The sequence below is a fragment of the Heliangelus exortis genome, chromosome 1 (genome assembly GCF_036169615.1).
Source record: "Heliangelus exortis chromosome 1, bHelExo1.hap1, whole genome shotgun sequence".
Taxonomy (NCBI): Eukaryota; Metazoa; Chordata; class Aves; order Apodiformes; family Trochilidae; genus Heliangelus; species Heliangelus exortis.
Genome location: NC_092422.1, coordinates 134,278,263 through 134,294,834, shown reverse-complemented (window position 1 = coordinate 134,294,834; position 16,572 = coordinate 134,278,263). Strand labels below are relative to the sequence as shown.

General features: G+C 44.3%; 1 protein-coding gene across 29 annotated transcripts in view; it reads left to right on the top strand.

The window, feature by feature from the left end:
* The window catches only part of CACNA1C (calcium voltage-gated channel subunit alpha1 C), a 475,146-nt gene that overhangs the window by 431,835 nt on the left and 26,739 nt on the right, over window positions 1–16,572 (top strand). For 20 of the 29 annotated variants that reach the window (XM_071767836.1, XM_071767775.1, XM_071767725.1 and 17 more), the window contains 4 exons: window positions 5,941–5,973; window positions 9,027–9,155; window positions 12,842–12,907; window positions 15,972–16,063. In XM_071767836.1, the coding sequence (XP_071623937.1) occupies window positions 5,941–5,973; window positions 9,027–9,155; window positions 12,842–12,907; window positions 15,972–16,063 (320 nt within the window). The remainder of the gene's footprint in view (window positions 1–5,940; window positions 5,974–9,026; window positions 9,156–12,841; window positions 12,908–15,971; window positions 16,064–16,572) is intronic. The other 9 variants (XM_071767749.1, XM_071767851.1, XM_071767801.1 and 6 more) reach the window with 1 other exon arrangement.

Here is a 16,572-nt window from a genome sequence, read left to right as displayed (position 1 = left end):
TTATAAACTTGGGAATAATTTATAAAATAAATTATAATTAAAATAATTAATAAAATTTAAATTATCTAGTGCAAGAGATTTCAGTCTCTTCTGCAATGCTGTCTGATGCTTACCATGTTACATTGCACTGGAGCAAGTCAGGGCTTTTTTCAGGGAAATCAGCAAAGTGTTGACGATTTGCCCAGGTGAAGGCAACATCAAACACCTGGATTCCCTCTTTTCCTGTAAGACAGAGCCCTTTTCCAATAGGCATTAAAACCAAACCAAAGATCATTCCAACAGAAATAATTGAGGAAAATTAAAAATATTTGCTTAAGTAAGGCAAAAATAGTCTTGTCTGAGCTTGATCCTTTTTGCATTTACATAACATTTCTGATGCAAATGAAGGCTCAAATTGAAATGTGCAAGGACAAAATGTGATATTTCAATCTTACATTTCTGGAAAAAAAATTTCCAAATTGACATGTTTCTACAAAATATTTAACTTTTAGCATCAACATTCCTCTAACAGAAGATATTTTTGTAGGAAAACTAAATAATTCTGGCTAGTTGTATTCAAAGCATTTCTAGACACTCGCAAAGGGGTGCACACTTACTGGAAGAATCCAGAGCTTGAGCAGCTTGTCTGGTGCTATTTTTTTTGTTCCCCTAATAATTTGATTTCACTGTAAGGTTGTAGGAATTGAGAATTATGCCATCTGCAATTCAGTATTATTCCCTGTCAGAGAAATGCCAGGTACATTTCTGCCTGGTCTTATAATAACTTCACAGACTTTGGTGGCAGGTGGATTATCCCTAGAGTTCTTGTTATTAAAACCACACACAGCAGCTGCAGACAGAGGACTCTGGAGGGAGTTGTGGTTACTCCCTGGTGTAATGGCTGGATATTACCTGCCAGCAGCCAGGTCAATTTGAAACCCTGACTTTTTCCAGCTCTCCTCCTTTGTTACTCAGCCAGCCTCCTGAGGTCACTTCAGACTTTTGATGCTACAAACACACAAGTCTAGTGTCTTCTCTTTTATCATTGATAAATTCTAAACATCCTTTTCTTCTATTCTCTAGTATATTCTTGTTGTTTGTAAAGTTCATGTCCTTGCGGATCCCATCTCAGTGTGACCCACATATGTGAAAGAAAAATCTCCAGAACAGTAGTGTGTTTATCTTGACATTGCCTTGTGTCTTCTACATCCAGTCAAGATGAAGTGGCTGAGCAGCTGAAAAAGCGCATCAGTTCTTTTTCACTCCTTGTAGCAACAAAATCAAATCACTGTTGCTTGTCTGGTATCCCTTAGCAGAACTGCTTTTAATTCTCTTCAAAATCTTCCCTGTGTTTGCATAGTGAGTTCTTTTCCATAGAATAACTCTTTCTACCCTTAATACTGTGTCCAAGAAGGTCAGAGATGCAGTATGGCTAAAATAGGCAGGACCCTTGGAGTACCTCTAGATCCAAAGAGTTTGAGATAGAAAAGACTGATTATCCTAGAACTGCAAAGGAGCTACACAGCACTACAACCTGCTCAGGTAAACAGTGCAGAGCCTCAGAAGTATCCTTCCTGCAATGAGCAGGAAAAAAGCAAGAAATGAACAACTATCACCCCTTCACAGGAGAAGGCTAATGAACTATTGGACAAGTTTCCAACAGGTATGGCATCTTCATGGGTAACTTTTCATTCACTAAATGTCAACAGCAATCAAGGAAATGTCTTACTAGACATCCATCACCAACACCAACAACTGCAAGTGGTCTCCTAAGAGCTTCATCCACAAGGCCTGTTGGCCTCCATTGAGAAATGCCGTTACCGATTGTTTGCCACAAAAGGCAAAATAAGCATCTGACCATTTGTTTTCTTGAGAAATATGAAGATACTCTGTCATATCACGGTGATGAAGTATCAGCACAGATTTCCTCTCACCTCTTCAAACCTAGGGATACCATACAAAATTAGAGGGCTGCCACTGTACCACTGCATTGACTGAGACAGCTCTGACTAATAAAGCAACAGTAACACTGTGCATTCAGCTGCTTGAATGTTCCCTGGATCAAGCCAAATCAGAGCCCTCCACGACATAAAAGTTGGATGCTGTCTTGCAAAAAGAGACTCCTCTCAGTGAATGGAAGAAGAATTGTTAGAAAACTATGACCAGGGAAATTTTATTCTTCACACACCAGGAAAATATCAGTTTGGACTTCCAAGCAGACACTAGATCCTCTAAGGAACTGAACTCATCTTCAGTGCAACCTGTGTAGAAAAAAGATCCAAATCTTTACATGCCCAGAAGATCTTCTAAGCCATGGATATTTCAGGGGTCTTTGATACTACCATGACAGTGAAACATCTTTAGTCTTATTATATTTTTCCTTGTCTCTATAGCTCTGACACTTAAGTCTCAGAATTTTGAAATGGATTACATTAACAGCATAAATATTGTATGATATTGACTGTTCCACGTTTCCCTTCAAACACTGAAACTGATTCTACTGGAGTACAAATTCTGTCCTCTTCTATCTGTCAAAGCATTCATGCTATAATCTAGACTTGGAAATCAAGAAACACAACCTGTGTTGGCAAGATCAGACATTAAGTTTGAAATATAGATCAGCTTGGAGGTTCCAGAGACTCTGATAGAGGTGCTATGTTCTTTGCAAATAGCCACCAGTAAGCCTCATTCCCACTTGCCCAGAAAGAACAAGATTAGCAGGGACACAGTACCATCACTTAATTTGATACTGTGGTCTCTGAGGTTTTAAGTACCTCTTCATTGAATAAACTTTCTTTCACAGTGACTGACTTACTTGGGATCCTAAATTCATGATGAGCATAAGCTGTGCACTTTTATGCCTCTAGAGGCTTTAAGGACACACACAGGTTACAAGTGTCTCAAGCAATGTGTCTGTTTAAGAATTTGGTGCTCTAATACACATTGAAAATAGTTAAAATTAGATCTATGCAGGCAACAATATTCTGAGGAGGTTTTCAGACATGCTCCAGGAATACCTCAGTTTCTATCTTTCTGAATCTTTACTTTGGCTTCTAGAACCTGCTTTTCTGTTTCTTGACCTCTTCTGCTCCTTAGCATTTCTATTACCTTTTTAGATATGGTGACATCAAGAGAAGAGGAAAAAAAAAATCATCTAAGCATTTTCATTGGACTCATCCCCACTGAGTGTCTTTACACAGATGCATCCTGCCTCTGGTATTTCTCTTCCCATTCTTAGACTGCAGGTTCCCTTCTACATCATTCTAAATATACCCCTAAATTTGTTTGTGGTTCATACTTCAGGTCCCTTTTCTCTATGATGGAAACTGTGCAGGGGATCATGGCTTGACTGATCTGGCAATTATCGTTGTTGCCTTTTTTCATTCAGTTATGCACGTGCTGTTGTGCCCCAACTGACAGCTAAAGCTGCCTTCTCTGAAGTGGGGTAACTTCTCCAAAAGTTCCCTGAAAGCCATTAGACAGATGAGGATTTACTTTTGTACATTGCTCTGAGATCTGTAGAAATTAAATCCTGCCCACTTCAGACAAGCATTAGACACTTCATTCCAAGTACCTATCACCATGCCTCCGTCCCTGGGAACAACTGATGTGACTACTACATTCTCAGCTGCCAGGTGCCTGTCCTTATCCTAAAACTGGCATCTCTTGGAAGGCTGAAATTATCAGAAAATCTAGCACTAGCTTTCTCAGCCTTATAGTTAGGAATGGCCGCACGTGAAAGTCCCAGCAACAGGTTCTCAGATATCTGTGGCACAGGTGGAAAATGGTAGGATTTAGGTCCTCTCTGAAACTTTTGTGCATATAAAAAATATATTCAGCAGCCTGCAGCTGGGGGCTGATTTCCCCCTCATATCATCACACAAAAAATACTGTATGCACAAGTATATCAGGAACATCAGCCCATAGTGCTGTAGTTTGTACAAATACCCCCTGCCAGGGTTAACAGAAACTCCTGTGCTGCTTTTGAGCCTTTGCCATAGGCAGTGATATAATTTGCTACATATTTGACCCCATCTTAAAACGCAGACCAGTTAACTCGGGGAATAAAAGAGGAGAAGTCAAACTCTACTTCTCTTTCTTAGCATTGCCAAAGATAATCACAACCTTTGGTTTCTAATTTTTCAATGTGATGCCAGCTCCTCCAAGCTGAGTGTCCCATATCCACAGTGCCTTATATAGTCATATCCTTTTATACAGATTTTTTTACCCTGCTACATTGCTATTACTTGCACTTCTCAATGAAACACACTATCAAAATGGCAATTAGGGTATAGTATTCCACAGTAATTTACAAGGCTTCTTCATCCAGTCAGTCACAGGTGCACCAATAGGAAGATGGAGAGTCCTGGAAAGGACTGGAAAGTACCTGGAAAGGTACTGAAAATTTTGGGCTTCCTTCAGTTAGTTTGAAGGGGCTTTGTACCTTCTACCAGAAATGTAGCCTCTAGCACAATAAGGGTCCATCTAAGGTTGGAAAAGATGATTTACAAAACTAGAAAGAGGAAAGGGGGGGGTTGGATAGAGAAACTCTGCTGGAAAGGAGGTATTTGCCCATCAACACAAAATCAAAATCTAACCTGATCTGTGAGAAACGTCTCTATGGGGACTACTCCTTTATTTGATATTCAAGACACCGTTTGCCCATATGTGATCTGAAAAAAGAAGCAGAAGAGCAAACATGTGAAAGAGGAGGGAAAAAGCAATGCAATCTGACTCTACCAAACCAATGAGTTAACCCCAGAGACTATATTTTATGATTAGGTGTACCTTGGGTTTTTAACTGCTATCATTTGTCTTTATCACTGTTCATACAAACTGCAGTTTTTATTCAGGTAATACACCACCAGTTTGGTTACTGCAGTGTCCCTCGAGACCAGGAGCATGCTGCAGGAGTCCTCTGTAGCACTAGAGGCGAATTCTGCCATTGGCAGAAGAAGAAATACATAAATTCCAGCTTTGCTAATGTAGTCACAGGAAGCAATGACAGACAGGCTTGGCATATGGGACATATGGTAGAGGTTAGGCCTGAAGGATTATGTTACTATTGAACTGAAGAATTCCCAGTAAAGCAGGGTTTATTTAATTTTCAATTCTGCTTCTTACACCTAAGGGTATTTGCAGCCTTGGGTAGTTTTTAGAACTGTTCTCAGTATTGGAAATAGCCACAGAAGTTAATCAAGGGATGTCAGGTGGAGTGTTTGCAGCAACCAGACTCTTCCAGACATGACCAGGACTTGGCTCAGCTCAGCTTGGCCCCCAAGGACACATCCATTGGGTCCCTGGAGTTCTGCTGTGAGGTGGGTGAAGGTACAGCAAGCTGACCAGCTTTACCAACCCACCTTCCAGAGATGGCGGTAGGTGTTGTAGGATTGCCAAGAGCTGATCAGAGGGCCCAACCCCTTGTTTTCGTAACAATGTTATCACCCAGAACTATGCGTGAAGGGAATTTGGATGTGTAAATAGAAAATGTTCCTTTAGCATTGGGATATTACGGGTTTAAAAAACAAACTGATGCACTAGAAGCTGGCTGGTCCCTGTGCAGACGTGGCCTGGATCGGAGTTGGGAAGCTACATCAGCCCCTCAAATTGAACTTGTTTGTTGTGACACAAGAAACATTTGTTAAAATGTTAAAATATTTGTACCTCCACCCTCTGGATGCCACAATGTCTAGCACCCAAGGAGATAATGGGCGCAATTCACATGTGGTGGTAGTGGGTACAGCTTACACCAAATTCAGTGCGTGTTGTACCTACTTCTACCATGGCCAGCTTTGATCCTGGGCATCCTAGGGAATAAGCCCAGCCTCTTGTGCATTTCTTTCAAACTCCCTTTTGCCCTCTTCTGCCATTTTGTTGCTCCTGTGTTAGCCAAGACCTGGTTTGCTAGGGCTCTTGTTTGGAGACTTATTACAGCTTATTTCTGTCTGCCTTTCTTTAAAGCCAGCTGAACATACCCAATGTTCTTCCTCTATGGTAAGACTGAAAATACAGACCACCCTCCCAGCTTCTGTGACACTCTTTCTAACACACTCCTTTTTTCTCTTACCTGTGATCACAAGTTCTCTCTCCAAGCCCAGCCTAGTTATTTGTGCATGAAGCTGCCATGTCATGTATTGGTGTGAGTCTGGTGTTCACATGAGCTGTGAATATGCTGCACATGTGTATTTCTTGTGCATCCTGAGCTTTCCTTTGGTCAAGTTAACTGTTGTTCTGCCTTCTAATGAATCACCAAGAGAGAACGAGACCTAGTAAGATTTCTTGTTAGCAAACAACTGCATCACTATCAACATGACACTTGAATGAGTTTTCAATGTGACTTCATGTGGAATACTCCAGACTAGAAAATATTAAGACTCTGAAGTTCCTCTTCAATGCGGTAATTCACTGTGGCATTTGAGTTCATAGTTTGCACCAAAAAAAAAAAAAAAAAAAAAAAAAAAAAAAAAAAAAAAAAAGAGTAAATCATGCAATGGTGCACACAAACTCTGCTACCTTGGTATACAAGGCAGTTCCCACACCACCCCAACAGAGTTGCAGTAACTCCAGTCTCTTGATCCAGCCACTTTGCAGAACCTCTTGAAGGCAAGGATATGCCTTCAAGAAGCTGGATGAAAGCCAGGAGAAAGCAGTCATGGCTACTCAAGCACCAGCTAATCTGTAGCCACCTAGTCTTAAAATGACCATAATCTCCTGAGGCATCACTGAGTGTTTTCAGCTAAGTGCTTTGCTGCCAGTAAATTGCAGATTTGCGTCAGGGAGCAATCTGTTCTGGTTTATCCACTGCTTAGACTTTGCCTGCTCCAGGACACTAGGAGGACAGGGATAATTTTCTGCCAAAGCAGATGCTTCCTCTAAGGAACAAAAGACAAAGGAATGCTAAAACCTTTGTTCAGACCCAAGTCCCAACTTTATGCCATGCAAATGGCAAAACCAACAAAAGCAGCAGCAGGCAGAATAGGAAAACACTTCTATTTTTTTGCTTTGGTCACAACCACAGCAGTACTGTTGTCCACGCAACTTTTAAATTTAGACATCAACCCTCTTTCAAATGGTATAGCAGTTTAGCTTCTTAGACAAAGAGGAAGGGAGGCCATAGGACTTCTGTAGGACAGGAAGAGGTATTTACCTCTCTGGGATTATAGTGTTGAGAGGACTGGATGCCACAATGTTTGATTACTTGGAGACTGCGTTTCCTCCTTCACCTCAGAGCAATGCCCTCCAGTTCACTGAAGCCTACAGCATGTTGTTCAGGTCAGAAAATGAGAATTATATGAGATCTAGGGAGCACTCAAGCTTTTCCTTGACACAGCCTGCTCCTCTAATCATTTTCACCTGGGTACTGCACCAGCAGTGAGCATCAGCCTTTGCTGCAGACTGAAGGAAGCCACACAAAATAATCCTCTGCTGACTCACCGCAGACAGACAAACTTCACTGGGGTGCAACCCTGAACTACTGTACAGAGCCCTCAGCCTTCCATGCGGGGAAGTTCCTGCACACACTAACAAGCAGATGTGGCCCCTGTCTACCCCATGGCTACACAACAGGAGCCAGGGAACGGGGCCAGGCAGAGCCAGCAAAGGTAAGCACCCATCTGCTCGCCTTGGCTTGGAAACAGGAGCACACACAGAGCACAGGTACACACCCCTATCTGGACATTCAATCCCAGAAATGTACATCCAGGCGGTTCCTGTGCCTTGGGTTTTATCAGGAGCAGACAGTCAAGCAGCTGCTGTTTCTGCTGCCCGGTGACAGGAAATCCAAAGGGTCTGTTCTCTCTTGGTTTACACAGTGGTGAGTAGTTAACAGCGGGGGTGATCTGCACTGTTTCTTCCTCCTAAATGTTCCTCTTTCAGAGGCGACTCAAACTGTGGTCTTTGCAGCCTGGGAGGGGACAGAGAGGGGGTTTCTGTGCACTTCTTTGCTCCATGCTAGGTCAAGTGGCAGGGCGACAGTGTTATCTCCCCCCATGACAAGAGGTCATGTTCCCACAGTGCTGCTAATGAAAGCCACCAGCTCCGCAGGCTTCACACAGTATTTGAAGAGGTTAATGAACTGGGGAACATGGCACTTTCTATGCTTTGCCTGCCCTGGAGCCAGGCAGCAGGTCCTCTGCTGAGGCCCAGGTGAACCTGCCACTGTGGCAGTGCTCAGATGGATTCACACGTGTTATGGCTGGGGAGCGTCAGAGCTGGTTACAGACCCAGGGGAAAATGCTGTGGGACAAACCAGATGCTGTGAGAGAAAAGAAAAAAAAAAAAAAGAACAGAGGCCAGAGGAAAGCCTATTTTAAAATGCTGCATGCTTGAACAGTAGCAGTGAAGCCAAAATAAAATGTTTTTAAGAAAACAAAAGTCAGTGTGCAGACTGTGGGAAATACAAAGGGGTCATGAGAAACACGAAAGGCCCCAAGGCAGAGCAGCGGGGGCAGCGAGCAGCCACGGGCCAGCCCCCAGGAGCACGGCCCGAGCAGCGCAGGGACTGCAGGGCTGCCCCCGGGGACAGTGACGCTGGTAGCTTGGGCTTGAGGCAGTGCACACTGTCACCCCGGGGGGTTTCACACCCCGCAGCAGACCTGGGACCTGCTAATGTTTCCCAGCAGAGCAAGAAACCCATGGCTGATGTCAGGCCAGATGTTTCACCAGAACCTGAGGTGCTCACTGGGGTAAAACGTCTGGGACAGGTCAACAGAGAAAGTGTCTATGTCAAAGGAGAATTGCATCTTTCCGGTGTAAGGAGGAGATGTAATGGAGGGGTTTATAGCATTACATATCCCTAATCCCATCAGTCCAGGAAACCCAAAGGGACAGGCTGATGGACCCCGTAGAGTAGCCTCACGAGCATGTGAGAGAGTGCAAGTTTGACCTGCCTCAGTCCTTTTCTGGGGTGCCAAGGCAATGCAAGTCCAGGGAGCAGTACCAGGACAAGGAACAGTGCAGTGAGCTCTTGATGTAGCTTCCTCTGTGGCCCAGGGTCTCTGTTCTTCCCATGCTGTTGTAACTTCTGCCTCTGTGCCAATGGCTTCCAGAATGCAGAGGAAAACTCTCGCATCTCAATCACCTTCTTCCGACTCTTCCGTGTGATGCGTCTTGTGAAGCTCCTGAGCCGAGGGGAGGGCATCCGGACACTGCTTTGGACCTTCATCAAGTCCTTCCAGGTACTCCTTTATTTATCTCTAAGACCTTTATGTCCCCTTGGTGGTCTCTTGGGGAGGGTTTGTACCCAAGTGCCTGAGCCCAAAGGCGGCTGGTCAGAGCGATGTGCACCAGGGACACGTGGCACAAATGACAATCAAGTAAATGGGGCTTTGTAGGGGATGTCTGCCTGGGTATAAGTTTCATCTTTAAAGCATGAGTAATAGCTTGAGACCTTCCTGAACATCTTTAATAGTTCAGTTCAACTCAATTACTGCCTGTCTGTAACACTTCAATCTCCTCTTTTTCTTTTTTTTTTTTTCCCCCTATTTTAGCGGTATTTTATATCTGTTGCTTTATTCAAATATGAGGTTATGGGCAAGGCCTGGTCCTCAATTAAGTTTCCCTTAAGCCTTGTTTTCAGGATTTTTCAGTGAGTATTAGAGTTATATGGCCCCAAGGCTTTTATCCAGGAAGAATTTCACCTTTTTGGCCCCACACCTTTGGCTCTGATAATGATGCCAAGACATTAAATTGCTCCTGCTTTTAGCCTGGATGGAGGTTGCATTTCAGTGGTAGGTAGAGTACCAGAGTAGACGGGGGAAGGCAAAGGAAACCAGACTGGGTAAGAAACATCACCTCTTGAAGAAAACAAACAACAAGAGACAGTTAATTGCTAGAAAACCTGCTGCCAAACCAGCCCCTAACTTGGCCATTTATAGAAAAATGCTAGTTAGAGATGAAGCATAGCATTGTCTTGCACTTAACTAACTAGCTGACCTGGGTATACTGGGCCAGAACAACATGGGTGTCAGCTGGGGCAGATCCAGAGAAAGTGTTAGGGAAAGATAGCACAGGGATAAAAATATTGCTCTAAACGTGACTGAAGATGCAGGATACACTACTGGATGAAAGCATGAAAGGAAATTGTCCAGCACACAAGTCTTGAAAGAACAGCCATATATCCCTCAGACTGAGGCTTCAAATGTTCAGTAGCATTTTTATTGACCCAAATGGGAAAGGATCTGATCCATATTTAAAACTTACACCTCCCAGCTACAATACAAACTGGGATTGAAGCCTGCAGAGCTGTGGATTGTTTCCAGACAACTTCTGTCTCTGCCCACAGAAGTAACATGTACACCAGGGGTCAATTTGGACCTTTTCCAGGGCACATCTCAGGTGATCTCAGTAGCCAGACCACCAGGCTCTTGCAAAGACCCATTATTTTGCACACTTCTGGACTGCCAGAGCATCTAATATTGCACAGCAGTTTTCTGACACATGCCTCAAACAGCTTTTTTCCATTGCTTACATGGTTGCTAACTTCCAGGTTGTTATTTGAGCAGCTCCAGTGGGAACCCTTTTGTCTGAATACATAGGTATGAGATTCCCATGGCACAGCTCAGTCACCCCTGATGCAGGGGACAGAGTCACACTTTCCAGTTCCCGCTTCTCCTCCCCTTGCCCCTGTGCCCCTCCAGCCTCTTTAGCAATAGCTGACTCTTATCCTGAGCTCAGCTTGCCACAGCTCTTGGCTGGAGACGATGAGATGGGTGGGAAAGGGAGTGCCTTGTACTTTCCTCCAGTGACCTTCAGACCTCTCTGATTGGAGAGTCACTTTTAGGCAGGGCTCTAGGGTGATGGGAGAAAGTACCAAGGGAGGTAACTTACACAGCAGGGGAAAAAAAAATAATATATAAAAAAACCCTCTGCAAGCGTCTTTTTCTTTGAAAGCCTTTAGCCATTTATAACATGGTATTCTCTGCTCCAAGCTCCTCCTCTTGCAACTACTGAGAGGCTCCTTTGGTAGCTACGAATACTCCCCATGCTGAGCTCTTGACTCAGACACTCCCACTGTCAAAACCTGGGATCCCTGTAGACTTTGGCACAGACTCTTCTCCCTGTCCCCACAGGCTTCCAGGAAGCATCCCTGCTCACATGGGGCAGCCTAATGGGCAACAAACTTGTGCTGGAATTCAGAGCCCATCGTAAGGACCATGTGCCCTGTGCACTGTGGGCAGACCTCACATGCAACTTGGGGCACCTGTCAGAGGAGTGTGTGGTGGGAAAATGCTCAGAGGGGTTTCCATCTGCAGAGATAGCAAGGGAGCACAGGCTGGTGAGTGGGAGGAGTAGGAAGTGAGAGGGGTGCTGAGGGCAAGGCAAGGCCATGGGAATCACAAGGACAAAGTGGTAACACCAAGGAAGGGTGGAGACAGAAGAGGACAGAGGCAGAAGAGTGGATATGGGAGGTGGGGAGTTGAAGGAGCTGCCAGGAATAAGGGGCAGGGATGAGTAGGAAAGGTGCATGAGAACCAGGATGAGCATTGGCAAAGGAACTTGGAAAGAAAGTGGAGGGCCAGACAGCTAGGAGGGAAAACACTTTTTCACATCACCATTTGAAAGACAGAAGAACTGGTGGGGTTATACACCCCAGATCTGTCTGGCCACTCTCCCGGGAGCTGTTCTTAAGGCATGTGTGTATCAAGTCCCAGCTAGATCATCACAAAATGTTTGGAGCCCAGTTCTGAGATGGTGCAGCTCCACTGACATTGTGGGGTACATGTTGATTTGTCTGACCCCATAAAACACAAAGGAATCTGTCCCCAAATCTCAAGATGATGATTACAGATATTGTTTAAAGGCTTGGGTTTTTGTTATTTTAATATTCTGATCTCTTTGAGATTATTTCTGCAGATCTTAGCCAAATCTCCATAGTGGTCAGTGATTTTTTTTTTCCTCAATTCCCCCTGTAGTATTAAGTGCTGCTGAATTTAGACATAAACTTAATATGTGTAAATAATCTTATATTTCCAAAAATAATAATGTTGTAGGCTTTTCATGCTCTGTGAAATGGGATGTTCAAAATCCAGATCAGGGACTGTACGCATTTTCAGGATGAATGCATCCACCATTGGCTCTGAAGTAAGGTCTGGAAATCTCTGCCTTGAGCATTATATATTTCAAAAGCAACTGAGTAGAAAATTCCTCCTCAAAAGCCTGAGCCTGTGAGGTCCCAAGCTGTGGCCTTCATTCCTTCTGGAGGCAAAGGAAACCCATAGCACTCGGCACTCAGCTGACTGCACAAGCCTCTTCCTTATGAGGCAGCCCTGCATATCAGGGCCCTGCATTTTCTCTTCAGCACCTGATCACAGACACTCAGTGCATTGCAGACACCATGACAGATACCAAACACTGATCAGGGAGCAAAGCTGTTGCTGCTCTAGGTACTCAGGATGGTAGCAGCCATTGTAGCAGAAGCCTTGAATTTGGATCTCAGCAGCTGTTGCAATTTTTATTTCACCAGGCTGGGTCCAGGAAAAAAAGCATTGCTACTAGTGCGAGAATAATACTAGTTATGAGTGGTTTTTCCTCCTGCTAAGCAGCTGTAGACACTTTTTTTTTTTTGCCCTCGCTTTCCTCACTACGTCAAGGGCAGGACTGCCTTGAAGGCAGCAAGAGCTACACCATCACGAGTGGGAGCGGAGTCAGGGCCTGCCTGAGCTGGGTGGCAGCAGCCAGGTGGTGGAGAGGGCAAGCAAATGTGGGCCTGGAGAGGCACCTAGTGGCCACCGGGCCAAATTACAGACTCCACGTTTGAGGCTGGGCTCTTACAGTTTTCCGAAGCCAGGAGCATGAACCAGGCTCCAGTGTGCAGGACTCGTTGGACACAAAGTTTTCTCTTTTGTTTCTTTTTTATTCCTAGGCTCTCCCCTACGTGGCTCTTTTAATAGTGATGTTGTTCTTCATCTACGCCGTGATCGGGATGCAGGTAAATGATGCTGAAGAGGTCAACTTTGTCTTTTCCTGTTAGAGTTTTAAGGACAGTCTTGTAAAGTAACTAGATCAATGTATGGTCATAGGGGCTTACAAGATTATTTTCCCCCAGTAAGGTGAGGTGGCAGCTGCCTTTGGTTGGAAAACATTGTCACTTCCAAAAGCAGCACAATGTGCAATATGCAAACACTCAAAGGACCATACCTGCCTTCCATACTCCCAAAGGAATACCCACCAGCAGTGGCAAAGGAGGCTTACTGCCTCACCGCTTGAAATTAGGTGTTTCAGTGGGCTTTTGGACATGCTGCACTGAACAAAATCAGTTTTTCTCTTGCATCACTTTCACACTGGCATAACTTCCACTGATTCTTAAAGAGCAGCTTTTGATTTATGCCCATGAAGGCACATACAAGATCAGACCCAATGTACCAATGCTTTGTGTTTGTGCCTGTTCTTTGGGAAGATGCATCAATACAGTATCCTGTTCAGTTAGAAAATTAACTTGGAACCAGCTTGAGCATTCATTTATGCAAGGAACTGTTGTTACATGCAGACCATTGAAGAAAGCGTGTGATATATGCACAGCCTGTGACAGTCCCAGCCTCATTTTCTGGGCTGCTCTTCAGACTAAACCTCTCTTTCCACTTCAGTGTTAATCAAATATCTCGGACAAGTCAGCCATCTGGGACCAGAGACCAAAGTAAAGAAAGGCATGGTATAATTGCTTCCAGGGTTCTCCAAACATGACAGACTTCTTGGTTTCACAATGCTGACAGAAAATTCATCTGACCTCTGTGACCTTGTTTTAATTTGTTTCCTGTTATTATAATCATGTCTTTTCACAGACTCCATCTACCCTGCTCCAGTTTGAAAAGTATAACCAATCTTTCCTTGAATTATCACAGGTTATCTCAATTGCCTCCAGTGATTACAGCTGCCATTTAGTCTGCTCGACTCATGCTGTAAACTTGCCAGTTTTACCTTTAATACTTATCTAGCTCAAATGGCCAAGATCTTCCAGGATTACCTGTGCTATACAGAAAATCACTTCAGAATATTACAGCAGCATTATGAACCTACACAAAAATGGCTTCCAAGCAGCCATGAAGACAGGGTTTACAGTGATTGGGGTACTGTCAAGGCTAGATATTTTATTCTGTGCATCTAAACCCTTTTCTGTTGGTTAGTTCTAAGTCTGATATTCAAGCATTGGCTTACATTCAAGCCTCTTTTTAAATCATATCAGTAGTCTGAAGTTCATACATCTGTCTTTCACATTGGACTAGATTACTAGATCACCTCCTGCTCTTCTGTCTTCGAGTGAGAAAGCCAACTTTTGTCATCTTCCTTCTTTGCTTAGAGCCCACAAACCTGTTATTATCACTTTTTGTCTGAATGGCATCTCAGACAATTTCTGTGCTGCCCTCTTGAACCTGCTGACACACAGGGACAAGTGGGAAGGAAAATCCTTCCTTGCCTCATTAAATAGCTACCAGATCTGATGAAAATATAAGGATTTACCACATAAAGGAGATCTGCCACTTTGTTTCAGCTACTGCCCTGACTTGGAGCGTAACAACATTCAAACCTCACTACCTAATATGCTGAAGTGGAAACACCCAAACTGATGCTGGTGGATGAAGCCACTTATATCATGACCCAGGAGGCACAGACTGAAGAGGCCACCTCCTCATAGGTGCCCAGAGCAAAGTACCTGCAGTAGCTGCCACCAGAGCCTCATGTCTAAAGGAAACTGCAAGATCAAAAGGAAAATCAGACTTCCAGCATGGGAAGCTCCCTTGCCTACGCTTGCCTGAAGTGAAAAATATGGGCTGCTTCAGCTCAAACTGCCTCTGAGCATTTAAACTCTCCTTCTGCTCCTCCTCAGTGCAGCTGGGGCTGTCATTGCTAACCCCTGGCATGGGGGTGGCTGGGCCTGGGGGAGGGCCCCCACATCCATAAGGAACCCCTGCAGAAAGTCTCCCTCCCGCCTGGCATGGCCTCCCTGCCATTGTCCCTGCTCTTCTCTCCAGGTTGTTGTTTCTCTTGGGGTTTAATTATCAGTGACATTTGATTGAAAAGAAACTCTGTGTTCTCTCAGAGCTGCTCTGTTCCTGATGCTCATTTTGGCTATGAGATTACAGCTCTCAGTCGTTGAGATCTCTGTCATGTTGCTATCAATGAGGAATAAATAGTTCTGACAGACTATGCTAGCCAGAGACCTTTCTGACAGGCAAGGTTTGTTAAGCTCTCAGTCCTGGTACCCAGAAGTACCAAAGCTATAGAAGACTTTTTCAAAGGAGTCTGAAACTCTCCTGCAGTGGGGACTTCACATCCGAAAGCAAACCCAAAAAGATTTGGTTGGTTTGGGCCAAACCCAAAAAGGTTTGCTGATGGTTGTAGGATTCATGCTGTGGCTGCATGAACTAGTTGGTGCAGCTACAGTTGCTTGGGCATAGAGGAAAGCTGTAAGCCATCCTTCTCTGGGCAGACCTAGTAATCACCTTCAGTGTGATGCATTCTGAGGCAGGCCCAAAACACCTGCTGGTGACAAGTGTGGATACAGCATGTGGACAGTCTCCAGAACCAAGGCAACGTACTTCACATTGTTGTGGGAAGTTCCAAGGCACTCCACAGTGTTGAAAGCTCAAGGCTTTGTAGCTGATGGTCTTTTGCTATTATTTCTCCCTACTGAAGACAGATAAGCAATGATGGAAGGAGCCTTTTCTTCTGTGTTACTGATTTATTTCAGATGGACCCCCTCCCCACATGAATGCCTGTTAAAACAAGACCCCATTTCACATACTCAGTATATGAAATAAGGAAAGATGTCTTATTTTAACAGAAGATGCCTCTTGTTAAAAAATTAGTTCTTTTCTGGTGATAAAGTGACAAACAAGGGAAGTAACAGTAAAATGAAAGACCTGAGGAAACAATTTTTTAAGAGAGAAGCAGATTCTGCCAAATATCCGAGTCAGGGTGAGGCCAAGAGCTACAGGTGACAAGAGGCTCTGGGAATTCTGCAGGGCTAAACTGAAAAGACTTCTGCTTTATTCCAGGTGTTCGGTAAAATTGCGCTGAACGATACCACAGAAATCAACCGCAACAACAACTTCCAGACCTTCCCCCAGGCAGTGCTGCTGCTTTTCAGGTGTGTGTCTGACAGCTCTGGGTTGTATCAATCTGAGAGCATGATTTCCCTGCTCTTGGGCACAGCTTATCTCCTTCCACTGTGTCATGCTGATGAGGTGAGTAGAAACATGTTGTCCCTTAGCAGGGAAGCCTGGAGTTATGTCAGATGAAACAACCAGCCCATTAAGCCTTGTGCCCTGATAGCTGACACTGGCCAATACTCAGTGCTGGGGAGGGAGAGAGGGATGTCCTCCCACTCAGAAGGAAAGTAGCCAGTTTTCAGGGTTCTCTAACGGTGATATGCATCACAAACTCCTTTTTTTCTTTCTTTTTTTTTTTTTTTTTTTTTCAAATCAAGTCAGCATGATTTCCAGCTTTTTTTAGCAGGGAAAGGGACATGAACTCCTACTCATGCTTTGACATGGTCATGTCCAGCTCAGCTTAGCACATCATCCTGCTCTAGCTGTGACCATGTGTGTTGTGGATAGGGAGGGGTGATGAAGGGGTGGGCAGCTGGCACAAATTCAA